General features: G+C 45.2%; 1 protein-coding gene across 1 annotated transcript in view; it reads left to right on the forward strand.

Annotated features, from left to right (window-relative positions):
* The first annotated feature begins 586 nt into the window (after positions 1 to 586).
* The window catches only part of LOC144163848 (uncharacterized), an 86,170-nt gene continuing 70,258 nt past the window's right edge, over positions 587 to 16,498 (forward strand). The window contains exons 1-2 of the mRNA XM_077694531.1: positions 587 to 797; positions 11,392 to 11,525. Coding sequence (XP_077550657.1) covers positions 587 to 797; positions 11,392 to 11,525 — 345 coding nt within the window. The remainder of the gene's footprint in view (positions 798 to 11,391; positions 11,526 to 16,498) is intronic.

The raw sequence follows: 16,498 nt of genomic DNA on the forward strand, positions 1-16,498 counted from the left end.
CATACGGCGTCCGCCACCCAAGATTTTCCGCCGCGCGAACGTCACCGGGAAAGTTCGCATTATGTATTCTGGCGTTAAGACGTCGGCGGCGATCGCGATGATCTCTCGCGTCTACGTTGAAAACTGACACAGGCGGTGTACCCGTCAAGACCGGGTGGGCGACCGACCACAGAACAGGTCGGCCAGACCGTGATGGTCCGCCAGTGCAGATTACAGGGCTGCGCTTTGTAAACAAATATGTGCTACGGACGAACTGGACACATACTTCTTGCAACATGGGAAGTTGGCCCTGCTCTTGTCGTAATTCTTGCTTCTACACAATACGAAGCGTGCTCGCCAACAGCTTGCATGCCTGTGCGTGAGTGCAACATCACGAACACGCGATGAAGCCGTATATTTGTTCGTACGTGCGTGCAGCTAGTTTTTCTTTCGGACAAACATCGCAGAAGTGTCGGTGCGTAGGCCCATACGGAAACAATGTGCACGGCGCAGCAATGAGCGCCGAATTGGCCGGAGTACATTCGGTGCCTTATCATACTCCAAACGGCATCGACAACGTCGCCTGCCTATATACACCCAATGTACAATGGACGAGTACCCGAGTGACCTCTGCAGTGTGTGCAAGAAAGGACCGGCCAACTGGTGGCACATCTTGTGGGACTGTGCCACCGACCCAGACGGCGGGCACTTCGAAGAGTATCCGGATGAACTCCATAGAGCCCTCGAACCTACAAGCAAGACCGACCAGTCATGGACCATTCAGCAGGTCTTCGCCGCCCTCGAAAGGCACGGGCACGGTAAAACGGCCTTGTGACAAGTAGAGTCGCAGAAGAAGGCGCGACGCTGGGCAACGTCGAGGCGGAGCCGTGTACCCGGCTCCTGCCTACTGCAGGAATTGTTTCAATAAAGTTATTTCCAGTCCAGTCCGGCAGGCGTCGAGCCTCAATTTGGGATCTTTCGCCGCTATTACGACCTCGGATTTATTTACCGGACAGAGAAACGCTGCCCAGAAGTAGAGGTAAGCTGTTGGTTAACCTCGTCTTCTTATCCTATGTATTTAACGAAGCATAATTGCTCTCTGACTTCCGTCAGCGTAAGCGGTTAGCCCTAAACTTTTCGTGACTTGTTTTGATTGTTGGGTAAATTTGAAGGGCGCCTTTTGTACCCATCTGAAAGCAGCATCAATTCTTGCACCTTTTAAATCCCTTTGTTTGGAGAAGTGTTGCTATTTTAGCCGGATGTTTTTGCTAGCTGAATGTTTTAGCAGGTAAGAAGCATGATAGCACGAATATTGGCAGCGCTATCCTGTAGCTCTAGCTCGGCGGCTAGGCTTAGAGTGACTGCCGTGTAGTGCCTGGCTGCCTTCAGGCCTACAAAGAATAAGCTGAGTGATAAGAGCGCGGGTAGCGCGTGGCCGCCTCTAAAATTACAATAATTTTTTGTGACCGGCGCGCGTACAGCAGCAGACTGAAATTCTGTCCAGACAGGTTTCTTGCGTTTTGACTGAGATCACGGTGGATGGAAACAGGACTATTCAGGACGTACGCCCCGCACAGGTAAGGGGTAACTACATGTGTCTACGGCGATCAGCGGCGCGAGAAACGTCACTAAATGGGTAAAGCAAACATGTATTGTGGGCGACACTGAAAACATTTTACAAAGGCCGCCGGCAGCGGCGCCACATGATAGGCGAGGGGCCGTCGCCGTCGCGGGCTTTTTCCCGGCTAGAAGCAGTCCACAAGCAAGCGGCAGCGACGGTGACTGAGGGAATTGGCGGCAATGCATTATTTTTTTCCATTTTGGCTGTCGCCCACACTAATCGTTGTACCCATTACGTTGCATTTTTTGCGTAGCTTGTCGCCTTCGCTGCATTTGGTGACCCCTTTTATTTTCCAGTTTTCTGATTACTAAATAACGAGACTATTGGTTCTCATCAAATGTTGCGATCTGCAGCGTGAATAGAACGAACCGTACTAAAGAATGAAGAAAACAGTACCTATGTAAACCACTAGCAACTTTGTCACACTGAACTTGCGAACGTATAATGTGTCGCACGTTGCAGTCGGCTGATGACGAGAAAATCAAATGGAAATTATAGCGAGATTATAACCTTAAACAAGGAGTTATCTGTATTTAAATTTTATTCAATGCTTTTATACCGGGAACCACAACGCGGTACACAATGGAAGCTACGAACACGTTAACATAAAATCACTAATGTCTTTGGTGCGCAGTGCGTAGGCAGACAGAGCTGTAGGGCGCGCTGTCTGACATGACATTGGCCAGCTGACACACGGAGGGTGGCAGCATCCAAAGTTACCGGGCATTCGCATCTAGACTCATGACCACGCCAAGAAGTAATGCATACCAATACGGGCTCACTGCCTGCTCTCGACGCAAACACTAAGCTATCACCCAATAAACTTCATTTAACCTTGTTCAACCTTGTCAATTTTTTTTTATTGTAGAACTTGTAGGAACAAGAGGAAGACGTCGATTGCTCGAAGATTTTTTTTTTTAAGAGAGAGCCCCGAGGCGTCAGCAGGAGTGGCCCTCGTACTCGAGACAGTTCTGCTCACAGCCTTGGACATCGCGGATGGGTTTTTATTGCTGCTGTCTGTGTTTGGGCTGTTCAGTGTGTAATACGTTTCAAAGGTGAAGTGCATCTTCATCCTTCTGGAGACGTTACTTTGGTTCAAGCCAAGTACCCTGGTCCGTACAGTTCTGAAGGCCGCCACCAGCATTATGAAGCCGTCAGCTCGAACGTGCTGGTTTTTATACAAAGTTATGTATATATTTATTCTTGCTAGCGCATTCTTATTTGAGAACCTCCCCTGCTAAAACATCTAGTAGCAACGTTTCGTGCGGTTTCCTTTTGTCCCACCAACATATCTCTGTTGTAGAATTTCTGTGTCAATGTCTTTTTATCTTTCTGTTTACGGCATCTTGTAATGCGTTAAATGCACGCTGAATTGTTTTAGTGCCACAATTTTGTTTCCCATTATTTATTTCTAAATGTTTTTAATGTGTCTAAATCAGAACTGCCTTTCCAGTCCGTGTTACGCACTCACTGATGTACTACAGCCGTTTTGTTAAAGTTCAATACTGTTAACTGTTCTCCCACTGCTGCATTCCTGCTTATGCATTTCGTGCTAATGCCAGTACCGGTTTATTTTTGGGTGGTAATGTCACTTGTTTTGTCTTAATTTAAAAATTTCCCCGCATTTCTCCGAGGGGAATAATGTGAAAGTGCGAATGCAGGAGTTGAATTTGCGCGGTTCGGTAATGTTCGCGAAAGAGAGATCACACACACACACACAACTACAAAGAAAGAAAGATGCATTTATTCACATACACTTATTTGTGTTGTCGTTGTACTTGATTGCTAGAGCGGATCTCAGCTTTGAAATTTCGTGTCAGTACTCCTTTAAGCGGGTGCATTAGCCCTTCTCACGCCCGATTCCTGGCCAATCCCCCACGTGGGTATATGCCATGTCAGCGGCCAGGCAGCGCGCGCCCATCTCCCCCCGTTGCCAAGGAAGACGAGGAGATTCCTAGGCAATCCCCGACGTGGGTATGTGCCATCTCCCCCCATTGCCAAGGAAGACGAGGAGCGCGCGCACCCGCAGCTGTTGCTATGTGGACGGACGGCGGTCAACGGAATTCAGGGTCGCTTATAAATTGCATTCGCACCTAATATATGTAGTTTGTGTTTTCAGTTGCTTTAATAAAATTTTATTTTTGAATTTTTCTTGAATGTGTCCTAAAGGGGATGTATGTCTCCTTCTGTGTAGATGGGAAGTAGGAATCGTTTTTGATGGTGTGATATTTTAATTGCAAAAAAATTGCTTTTTCGGTGAAACGGCAAATGAACCGATTGTTGTGATATTTTCTTGAAAAATAAAGTTTGGGCTTGTATTTCCTTCTTTTTCAAGTTTCAAAATAGCTTGTGCTTTTTGTTTGCTTGTAACTGCCTGCAGTACCATTGTGGTGAGGGTGGGGGTAGTAGCAGGCGGAGCGAATACACGGTGCCCCGAGAGCAGTAGCAGAACGCTCTTTGGATGTACCGGGATACTTTCCAGAACAGTAGTAGTACCCCTCGGCAGTAGCCGGTAACACCGCATTCAATAAGGCATATTCATGCCTAAAGGGAGTGACGGAACGTTGCCTTGGAGATGGCATTGAAATTCTCCCACAGGGTTCAAGTACTAAGCCTCGAAAGAAGCAAGTAAATCTCACGAGGAGTATTGCGCCTCTCGTTTTGAAGGCCACGCGCCAGTCCTGGGAAGAGTAGACCAATGCTTCAAAAGGGAATGAAATATAAGACAAACGTTTTTCTTGCTAGACAGAGTCCCCAGCGCTCCTAGACTTCTTAGAGTGTAGGGAGAAAGACAAAGAGAGAGAGAGAGAGGGAGCTAGCTCTTAATTAGAGAAAAGCACAGAGGCTAGCCGGAATGTTGTCGCCTACCTACTACTGTACCGGGTTGGCGAGAAGGGAATACAATCACTATAGGATATAAGGCACAAGAAAGAAAAGAAAGGCGAAATAGACGAAGTGGAAAGCGTAATGTAGACTGTTTTGGATTCAGTGAGTATGCCACGTGAAACGATTTTATGGTTGCCTAGTCTGACTATGTCTCAGAGGCTGCGATGTCGTGGAGGTTATCACATAATACGGCTAGCACTTTCCGCTGAGACGAGGGAGAAGCCCATGGTCCCAACATAATTTTGACGTTGTAAAAAAGTGGTTGACGAATTCGTATTTTGTGCGAGGTCATTTCTTGCTTGACTTTAAGCAGGGTACTCCAGTAAATTATGCTCAACTGTTTCCGGGGATCTGCAGTTGTCACAATAAGTGTTCGACGTTTGACCGAGGTGATACGGGTATGTATTTGCGATGGTCTCGTTGAGACTTGAAAGATGGAACGAGTGCTCTATCCGACGCGAAACTCGCCCAACTAGGCGCATTTCCAAAGCAGGATCTGCATGATGCAGAGGTAGCTGGTGGTTTTCCTAGAAATACCTGAAGCTGTTTCTTTTTCCGTAGACAAGAGTCTTTGCTAGTCTGTAGGCATCAAGCTTCGTGAATGAAGTATACTTGCCGTTCCGCAATCATGAGCTTATTTCGGGTGCATCCTTTGCTCTTTCTTTGTCTGTCATGCCGCAGTGCGGGGAAATCTTGTGTGGTGTCAGGCGTTGCCCGCCGGCGTAGACTAGAAGATTCATGTAGGAGAGGTCGCGGGATATTTTCTTAAGGATTCGGATGCCGTGACTACATCGAAGATAACGCACATTGCTCTGTGGCTGATGAGAGGTGGGCATCAACGCCCAGAAAGCATGCTCTTGTGGATGCGATTTTGCGTTTTTCAGAGCGAATGTCCCGTCACGTGCCAAGCAACGTATTAGAGGTTTGTTGTCCCGGAATCCTAAAGCCTTATAAATATTTGTTTTAAATATCTTAGTATTGCCTTAAAGTTAGGCGCAGCTAATTTAGAAGCGCACCATTCTGCTTAAGATCTAACTGCCCCAATCTGCAAAACGAATCGTTGCATGTTGACCGGCAAAGAAAATTTCCGCCGCCGTAACTAATAAATAACCACATACTCGATTCAGTGACAATTATCCTTTGGCTTCCCACTACCAGTACATTGCGCTACCACATGCTATATCCGCACATTGTCTGCAGTAGAACAAAAGTTGTCATAGCTGCTTTCTTTCTGGAACATACCTACTCGGGGGATTAGAAAGAATAGAAATCTCTGAGGGCTTAACTGACCCTCTTCACAAAAATCACAATACTATCAATTGGAAAATAAAATTTCCGAAATATTTCGTCCCGCTTGATGCCCTAAGTTGATGACGCGTGGAAAGACAGTTGCATATCATACCCTGAAAACCGAGATTCTATGGAATCGCTGGCATGTCTGGTTGCTGATGTAAGCGGCACCGTACGACGATAAAATGCAAGTGAAAATATACACGCAAATGAAATTTCGAAAAAAAGAAGGCGGATGGAGTACTATGCGCCAAAAAGACAAAGAAACAAAAGCGAAGAGTGAGGTGCAGATACGATATTGCTAAAAACAGAGTCAATAATAGGTGTCAGCATTTTTTGTCTTTAAATCAAGTAAACACATTTGGCCGCCAGTTGAATTTTTGTATTTCTTGATCGGCATTTGGACGAAACTTGTAATGTATGCTAGATGCGGAAGTGTAAAACCAAATGTCGGTTTCGTGCTGCAATACACCATCGCTTTTTTTGGACGTCTTATGCCTCATCCACAACCAAATGTTTTGAAGCGCTTACACAACGACTGCCTTATCTACCTTTCGATCAGCCCAATGCGAAGCAGTTTGAATGATCGCTGCATCATAATTCCGCGAAAACATTTCCGCCTTCAGTAAACCTTTTTGTGGTTAGCGTAGACGGTGAAAAGTTTTAAAAGCACTTATAAAACTTACTATTTTCTCCACCAAAAATTACATTGCGCTTGGTTCCTTTTGTTTCCTGAAGGTTTCTTCTCACATGAATAATAGAACCGCCTGTGTGGAGCTTGCTTAAGACAATGACGTATTTCACAGCTCTAAATATGCCTATAAACCTCTTTTTCGGACAACTTTGTGCGCATTAAAATGTTGTCGTTGCGTTAGCGCCTATACTCTTTCAGTGATGATATAGTCCAATATATTTGTGTGGGCTTATGTTTATTGCGCGTACATGAAATAAAAAGAAGACGACGCTGTGCCATCGTTAAAGACGCCCTTTGTTTGCAGCCGTGGGTTGCCTCCATCTGCGCTTCCATGGCCGGGAGCATGCCGCCAAGGAGGCCGAACCCTGCCGGCGGCGTGGGTCCTGAATGTCAGCCGCTACACACCAAATGTACGTACTCACAATTGAACAATTGTGCGCAATAAGAATACATATTGCTTTTAATGTTTTCTCGTCAATGCTAAGATTGGTGCTCTGTTTTTTTATTGGATTAGACAAATTTTTTAGGATTGTTCTCTCCATATGGGGGGCACCAGTGAGTAAACTGGTAATTGTAAAATGCAGTGTTAAGTGACCCCCGACGGTGCTACTGCTGGGCGGTTGTATCCATGCGTGCAGTGGCGTCCAAGAACATCTTTTTAATTTCTGATTGATTGATTGATTGTGGGGTTTAACGCGCCGACGCAACGCAGGCGATGAGGCGCGCCGTAGTGGAGGGCTCCGGATTAATTTTGACCACCTGGGGATCTTTAACGTGCGCCGAAATCTCGTACACACGGGCGTCTTTGCTTTTCGCCTCCATCAGAAAAGCGGCCGCCGCGGCCGGGAATCGAACCCGCGACCTCGTGCTCAGCAGCGCAACGCCTTATCTTTTCTTTTTAATTTCTACTATTCTGGGGTATGGTAGAGCGTCTGAGATTGGGATGTAGAGTTTCTGTCATAGCTTCGTAATACCGAACTTGATGTTTGAGCCGTACTGTACGAGAATAATTTTAAAGGCTATAGTCTGTGTTGTGCTACTAAAATGCAGACATTTCGCCCCGTCGGTCTGCCTGCCTGCCTGTCTGTGACTCAATTCCGCCACCCGGCCAAAGTGCAAAAAAATTCCCTCGCACTTCTCCGAGGGGGAGAGTGTGTAAGGCGAATGCACGGTTGTTGATTGCGCGATTACGGTGGATATCGTGATCTTAATGGGTAGTCGAGAGATTACACACACGCACACAACTACAAACTAAGATATTTGACTCTTTATTGCTGGTACCGCTGCCCGGTCCGCCATCATCGTAATCGAGATGCAGGACCAGCGACCGCTCTCGACGACGGCGCGGGCTCGACTAATACCCTCCCGCGCCACGCGGCCGCTACACGAGCGCCCTCACGCGTCGGAATGCGGTGCGCCCGCTACGCGAGCGAGAGCTCTCCCGCCCGAAGTGGAGAGGAGGCGCCCAGCACCCGCAGTCACTGAGCGGAGAGAGGAGAGTAGTGCGCGCCCATCTCCCCCCGTTGCTAGGGAAGACGAGGAGAGCGCGCACCCGCAGCTCTTGCTATGCGGACGACGGCGGCAGACGATTCAGGCTCCCTTAAGAAGTGCATTCGCACTTACAAATTTTGGCAATATTCTCGTATATTCACAGCTAATTCTAAAGGTCCACGTCCTGTGTAAGTGTTCGTACTTGTCAATATTGTTGAGCAAGAACAAGACATTACGCAAACAAAAGGCTCAAAATCAATCAAGTAGGTATATTTGCAGTGTTGCTTTATTAAAAATTCATGAATGCTTTGTTTTTGCCGTAGCAAATAAAATGTATCAAAGGCAGAAAACTGTAGCTTGCTGATTCCAGTGCTATATACCGACGGCATTTCAGAAATAAAAAGGCAATAGCAGCGAAAGGTTCCACTAGATGACATTCACGTTACGCTTTAATTAGATGGGATCCACGTTCGCTTGGACATGGCCTCCTGTATAAACGACTCTGCCCCCTGTATCGGCCCGAAACACATTGGAGCAGCCCGATCACCCTGGCTGCGCCAATTTCCAAGGTTTTTCGATGGCTATGCCGATTCGAACTTCTGTTTGAAGCGGAGGTGGACCGAAACACACCTCCGGATCGTCTGCTAGTTAGAAAATGGCGCTTGGAATTCATGAGCTAATATTAAAAACTAAAGCTTTATGCGTAGCGTCGCAGAACTACTAAATGGCGTTCCGTGTACTGTTCCCCCCGGCAACGATCGCCCTTTCGGTTTCACTACGGCAGTTTTAGAACAAAACGTATACATGTCCTCCTCGTGGTTGTCACTGCGATAAGAGCCACTTAACTTTTCTCTCGCTCTATAGGAGTAGATAAGTGAAAAATAATGAGCTTGATTCGGCGTTTAGTTATATAGATGGTCCATACGAAATAAATTTTGTTTAAAGAAGTCCAACGGGTTGTGGTCCCCTTTTTAACTTACCAGTCCATTCATTCTTGTTCTGCCGCCTATAGTTTTTACTGTCCCCGAAAGGGTGGTACGAAACCACCTTCAACCACCCCTCGCTTGTTTCTCCGTCACCGCTGTTCCAAGAAATGGTTTCAGCGCACATGTAGTAGATATATTAACGACGCGGTAATTGGCATTCCCTGGATGCTCCGTAAAGAATGACGACTTCAAACTTTGGCTTAATGCGATGGTCAGTATTTGAGGTCCCCTATACAAGCTTAGGATAAACATTCAGCGTGCACTGAGCTCGTTTCTCTCAGTAGTTCTCTCCGGTACATTCATTCTTCCCTCACCAATCACATACCGAATAACCGATAAAATTCCAGTGGGTCACAAAACCACTAGTAAAATCACCCGTAACATATCGGGCTGGATCAAAGGGAATGGAGAAAAAACTTTTGCGTAAAAATATTTACGAATGTACAAGGTAGCCTGAGAAAGACTACCTCTTTTATAATTACCCTGTCAACTTCTAGCGTCACCCTAGCCACTTACTAGATGGTTTATTTCTGGCCCCGAGAATTTTTATATGTTTTTTGTTCGAACAGGAGTTGGCGGTCGGTGATAGAGCCAGAATCACCTTAATACAACACATTTTTTTTTGTTTTCAAAGGACCTGACAACTTTTTTTTAAACCAACCGTTGTTGCCAGGTGTGTAGACAAATGTTGACCGTGCCCTCGCCAACACAGAAGAGCCTGGGATTAGGGTGCCACCAGAGGGAGCGGCGGAATTTCTGGAACTGAGCCGGCACAAGGCGTTATAGAGGGGGCTATGTATTGGAACACTCGTGCAGTAGACATCGTTGTACTAGAGACATTGTAGGTGCCTCAATTGAAGCAACGTCTCCGCCCTACGGCAGCGCTGGCATCGAGACACCCGACTTGTAGGAGTAGTGAGGCAACTTTAAATTGAATTGAGAAAACCTTTAGCGTGTTCTCTTGGCAGGAACGACACGGGGAACGAACAGCATGAGGGGTGAGCGGTAAAGAGAACGGATGCCTTTACTTGGCAGGGGCGCCGTCGACTACAATCTTTCGGCGACATTTGCAACAAAAGGAGAAGATATGCAGGAATTTTTTGAGCTTTCGTTTAAACTAGGATGGTATTAGCGGTCGCTAGTTTGTGGTGTTTAGGATGGTAGCCTTGTCATCGTTACATTTTATGTTAGGTTAGGTTAGGTTACGTTAGAAAGAGTAAAATTGTGCCAGACGCGGCATTGTTTTTTTTTCGAAACGGCTATGGACGTCTTTTTAGTGCAGCGCTTGGAGTGTCCTAAGGCCGCTGTCTATTCACAACAATTCTACAAGAGGAGGGCCCCAATCACCTAATGAAATACAGGCTGCTTTAGGCACTATCAGTGGTACCGTGATCATGAGAGTAACGACTATTATGATAATGGCGACGACCAGAATGTTGAGTTTTAAAAGCCCAACTTTCATTAACAGCCTTGTTACGCGCGTTGATTAAAAGAGGGGAATTCGAGGTTTGGTAATTTTGGCGTGGTAATTCATATTGACAGTGCGGCGTCGGATGGAGCACTCTAGTTACTTGTTCTGGATTTTTCTACAGAAAATGAATTTATTTCATGTACCCAAATTTCTTCACCTCTTGTTTTGTCGTAGCATATATTTTCCTCGCAATCTGAATGGTAGCGGGATCACTACAAAAATGCCAGACGTTTCTGCTTTTTCTCCGGAAAGACATTCCGGCCATTAAGTTTCGAATGCAAGACGCAAATTTTGATGATCACGTGACGGAAATATAGCCACAACCGCATTGGTCCCAACGTTTCACGAAAACTCAAACTTAAGTGAAAGAGCAAGCATGTCTAAAACCTACTAGCAGAAACTAGCCGCTAAGAGCAATGTGTGGTAGGAATAAAACTTGGAAGCTAAAAAATAAAACGGGGAAACGACGTTCGCACCCACAACTCTAAACTTGAAAGTGTGGCTTGAGTGGGGCTACCTTGGCATGACATTAGCAGGGTTTAATGTAAAGAATGGTTTCAGCATTTTCTTTTTCGCGTGTGTTTGGTAAGTCCGCACTGCCCTTGTTACACTTTTTTCTTGAACACGGACCTCATCTCGTCCTTTTACAAATAGAAAGTTTCTAGTTATTGAAGGTTGCAGTTAAAGATTCATATTCCCCACACAACATGGCGGTGTATCGGACATGGCATCATGAGTTGAGCTGTTTCTTTGAGCACAAAAGATATTGTTTTACAGTGAAGCCAATAAACTCTAACCATTCATACGTAAACCTGTCGCCTGAGTGCACCTCTGCAAAACGTCATTATCACGAGTACCCACAGCCCCTTTTTTGCTTAAAACAACGTGCACATTTTCTATGTTTATAAAAGATAAAAAGCAGAAATTCTATCTGCCTATCCGGTAATTATAACCAGTGTTTCAATTTCTGCAGTGACAAAAATTCTGAAGGGACGTATGGAAAATGGAGTCATCTACTCTCCACACCCAAGAGTGGAAATTCCAGTTTGCTCCCTATACACAGTTGTAAAAGCCCACCTCAAAATTTCGGGGGATAAGATTGCCGTGGTGAGTACTGCATGCGTGGATACCTAAATTTTTGGGAAGATCCGCACTTCTACGACCTATAAGTACTTCCTTATGAACAACTGAACAAGGAGGCCGTTTCTCATTAAGCGCACAGAGGAAAAATATTGCTATACGGCGTTCTTGTTAACTTCGCGGCTTGAAAAAGCGTAGTCTTTCGAAAAAGCAAGACAGAATTCATTTGAAGTAAGAAGCGTCAGAAGTTTGCTTGGACCAGGTGGAAAGTGGGGATATGAAAATGACCTAGGCATTCTGAAAGAAAAAACGTGAAATAGTTGATACAGCATTAAAAATATTCGGTATTCTCAATGGGCACTCAGGATCTCCTGCCCTTCAAATATATTAGGGCATACATTTTGATTTTAAGGAAACGCACACCTGGAATCCAAAGTAAACATCAAGTGCAACCCCCTGAAAAGTTTTAATAGTTGCAGTGAATCAATATTTGATGTGATTATTCAACAAAATGGCTGAGGTTTCGGATCCTAAAAACGTGCCTCTGCACAGATGGTTAGTGCGACTGCATTATAGGTTCGCCAGTACACCAATAGAATTGTTTTTATCAAGCTATCTAGCTTTGCTCTGAAATTAAGCCCGAGTATGGCGTTGAAATATAAACTGCTGGACGCATTTTAACAAACTGTCTACCACAAGTTGAATGCAGCGTTAGCACATTGACAAGAAAAACGGAGTTTTATGCATGCCGTCGCTGCTCTGTCCTGTAAAAAGGCTTGATAGCTTCCTCCCATATATCTGTGCTCTTTATTTTCAACGTCTCGTTATAGCCGCAAGCTAGCAAAACGAAGGTTTCATAAACACGAACACTGCTATAACTTAGCATTAGATTTACCTAGCAAACAGGTGAATGCGACAGAACATTGAAGGTTTGAGTGCGGTCTTCGGTTCTGGTATTAAACATTGTCAGAAGACCTTAGGTTGGATATTCATGTGAGCCCCGTCACATCAGCTGCATTAAAACGACTGTTTTTTTTTTCGTTGGAGCCTCGATTCTGGGCCACATGATACTAAACTTCTCGCCTAAAAAACATTCCTCGGACCCGTCTTAGAATATGCAAACGTCACGTGGTTTCCCTTCACCAACGATCGCATAAATGCTCTAGAAAGAGTACAACGAAAAGTGATAAGATTTGTCTATAATAAATACCGAATAACAGACTCCCCCACGGAACTTTTTAAAAAGCAGGTCATTAACAATAAAAAACCAAACTAAACTTGCATGTCAAAAATTGCTGTATCAATTAGTTCAGAAACAGCTGAACATATACAGTTAAAAGTATATATCCTACACAGAAACGAGGCCAACACGACAAGAGCATTTGCTGACACTGAATGAATATCCGTGCCAGACTGACTGTCTCAAATATTCTATTCTACATTAGAAATTAGAGAGTGGAATAATTTGCCCATCAGTATAACAAACAGTCAATCATTGGAAACCTTTTCATCCCTGCTCTAATGTTATTTATTGTCTTGGAATGACGAATTGCGTTCTTTGTCCACTGTATGAAGTGCTCACTACTCTTCTTTCAGTAAGTACTTGGTATTGATGTCCTTTGGTAAATATATAGTTATAATTGGTATGGTACTGATGTAGTCATAAAATGTATTGCTGTCAGTTTTGTCTCCCTAGTAATGTAATATTTCACTTGTGACGCGATTACCCTTGGTATAAATCTTGTCATTTTACGGTGTATGTGCCCTTCCTGATTTAAGCCCTAATTGGGGTTGGCAGTATATGTATATAAAATAAAATTGGGGCCGTCTTTTTGTAACATCAAAATGATGTCTCTAGAGAAAGTGGATGTACGCTTACCTTATTTATCCGAAAACGATCGTTGAAATACTCGCCCCCAGAAAGTCATCTCATAGCTGATAGTAATAACTGGCGCTTTAGCAAAAAAAGCGTGCAACTGAAAAAATGCAGCGAACGTCAGGGGCATTTCCTACAACGTAGCAATCACATCGAACAAAGAGAGCCAACAATACACATTAGAAAAACTTTCCATATGAAACTATATAATAGGTATAATATATATAATATATAATATATATATAAATATATATATATATATATATAATATATAGTATAATAATATTTAATAATGGGTAAAATAATATATAATAGGTATAATAAAAGGTATCATAATACACTTGTCCAGCATCGTTCTCTTGCGCCTTTGAAGACAAATCGGAAGTGCACGAAATGTAATTAAAGCTCTTGATGCAAATGACATGATCGTTTGGATGGGAAGAGATCAGCTCGAAGTCCAGGAAGACAACCTAAAAGTGGTGGCACCTACCATCAAAAAGTATGCAAAGAAGTGTGGCTTGCGCCGTCTTGCCAAATATAGCTGCGGTTTTTGCTTAGAACACGGCAATATACAATTTCCCTAGTGGATTTTGATTCATATTGTAGGACTGTACACCTAAAGATTGTCATCCTCTGCCTGCAATCTCAGACTGCAAAGTGTGATAAAACACCGCGGTACAGAAGAAACCTATGGTCATTTTTAAGAACATCGTAGTTTCAGCTGTATGCTCGGGCACAAAACAGTAACCGTGAGTTGTCTAGTTTTTTTATTACGGTAGTAGACACAATGGTATCAACACTACATTACAAAAAAAAGTGAACTCCCCTTTCGCGACAAAACACGAGGAGGGAACGGTGGTGGGGTCCACATATCCACCGATGGAGGTAAGGTGGCCTTCCAGGGTAGAGACCTGTGCCTCCATGGTGTGTTCTGGCCACTTCCAATGAAGGACACGTTCACCGTAAGTGTTCTGTGCCCCGTCTTAGCAGGAGCCATGCAGGAGGGCATTTCTGTGCGAACTGGGCATGGTAGCGTGGTGGCCTCTGCCGTGTAAAAGCGGGAGAGAGGGCTAGACCAACACGACGTCTTCGCAGCAAGACCTCCTCCCTGAGAGCGAGTTAATAGGGAAGTCCGTTCTACACTGTGGAACTAGAGTGCGTGTGGCGTGACGAACATCGTTCTATTGGAGAAATTGTCCAGGGACATCTATTGCCTGTAATGGCAACGGTCGTGGAACGAATGGAGGGTGGCAGACACCATCCACTGCAATGTGACCGGGGGTGTGTTTCGCGAGACCCACGACAGCCGAACAGGGCAGCCGTACGTATCCAGTATATTATGAATGTCGCTCGAGATAGCCGGCTAGGTATTTACTCGATGTAAAGAACGTATGGCCGCCGTAGACTTTGTATAGATTTGTAAAGTAGTACCTCAGGTGCTTTAAGAAGAGCAGGAGTTATGGCTGGTAAGCCGTCCCAGGTGGCTGTAATCTTGGCCAGCATGGCCGGGCACGGCCTATTTGTAGAAGCAAGTTTGACAGGCCTCTGAGTAAGGAGGGGGGGTGCTGTAGTAGTGTTGGGTTCTTCAGGTCTTCTTTGGCCCCAGCGTCCACAAATGCCTGCACCATGTGAGGTTAAGACTCAGCCGCCAGTTATTGTGCGACCGCGAAAAGCCTGTCACAATGTCCGCTGGGTAGATTGTTAAGTCGCTTAGTGGCCTCTTGTAGGTCACCTGGTGGTATGGCCAGGGTGCCCTGAAAATGACGCAGGTTTGGCATTTGGGTAGTGAACGATCCCTGCAGTTGCCTAACGCCGCCGCCTCAGCAACAAAAGTCATTTGATACATGCGGGTGGAACGACACTGATGGACTAGCTCATCCAAGGTGTTACCTTGACCTCCAGCGTGAGGAGCGGGGATCGGTGTTATCCTTGCGAGGCAGGTAATGGTACGCATTGCGGCTCGGCTAATTGCCTCAATTCGGGCCCACTTCGCCAGGTTCAGGTGTTGGAATTGTGCCTGGTAAATAAGCCGAGTCGGGAGCAAAGATCGCACCAATAAACGGGCCACTTTTGAACAGGAGCCACCAGAACTGTGTGAGTTGCGTCGGATGAGGTGACGTAACTGTCCCGCTTTTACGCGAACGGAATGTATCCACATGGACGCTGACCAACACACATAAATTTCCAACACAATGACACGATGTGAGCTGGGAATGCGTACATGTCGGCCGCACAGTTGTAAAGTGATTGGAGACACCTCCAGTCGGCAACGGCCACAAGTGCTGGCCACGGGGAGAATAGCTGTACTTTTAAAGGAAACTGTTAGCCCAGCATATTCATATTATTTCTGTGTGTCAGACAAGGTTTGTTGGAGGCACGCCATTTTCCGAGCCAGGTCAAACTGTACAGTCCACACTGTAATATCGTCTACGTACATAAGAAAGTGTGTGTCATGAATAGAGCGAAGATGCCAGGCAAGCGGCAATATCATACTAAAAAGGAAGTGAGAGATCACCGATACCTGAGGCACTCCACGGAGATGCGTAAAGTCACCACAGCTTGTCCTACGAATGCGAAACGGAAAGGATCTTATTCTGAGGATGTTTCGGAGGAAGGAGTAAACCTTTCTCTGAAGAAGGGGGCCTTCTAGAATTAATACTAGGATGGCTCAGGCTACTGTACGTGGTATGAAGCTGCAGTTCGGCTTCGTGATTCAATTTTTTAAGGCCCTTTGACGTAGAGGCAAAATTAAAAAAAGAACTGCAATTTCCTCAATCAGTGGACATTCATGAGTTAATATCTAGGCAGAAGGTTAGAAGTACGAGCTTCTCAGAAAAATTCTGATGTTTAAGATGGCCAGCCAAGCTTAGTACTCACGTGGTTTAACCAGGTGGCCATATGGCAATACTATGTCTACAGACCTCTTGGAACACCTTATAACTGCTATATAGCGGATAAGCTTATATCAGGTTTCTATTATATGAGAATTGTGCTGCTTTTTCTGCGAACTGCTCTGTGATTAGGTTCTTCCTTGGAGCGCATTGCGATTCCGAATGTGTTTCGTTTTCCGGGCCATTATTCTCGTGCCATCCCCTTCGGAGAATGTCCCCGCGGACGACACATA

The sequence above is a fragment of the Haemaphysalis longicornis genome, unplaced genomic scaffold (assembly GCF_048455015.1).
Source record: "Haemaphysalis longicornis isolate Haplotype H1 unplaced genomic scaffold, Haemaphysalis longicornis Haplotype H1 scaffold_13, whole genome shotgun sequence".
NCBI classification, from domain to species: Eukaryota; Metazoa; Arthropoda; class Arachnida; order Ixodida; family Ixodidae; genus Haemaphysalis; species Haemaphysalis longicornis.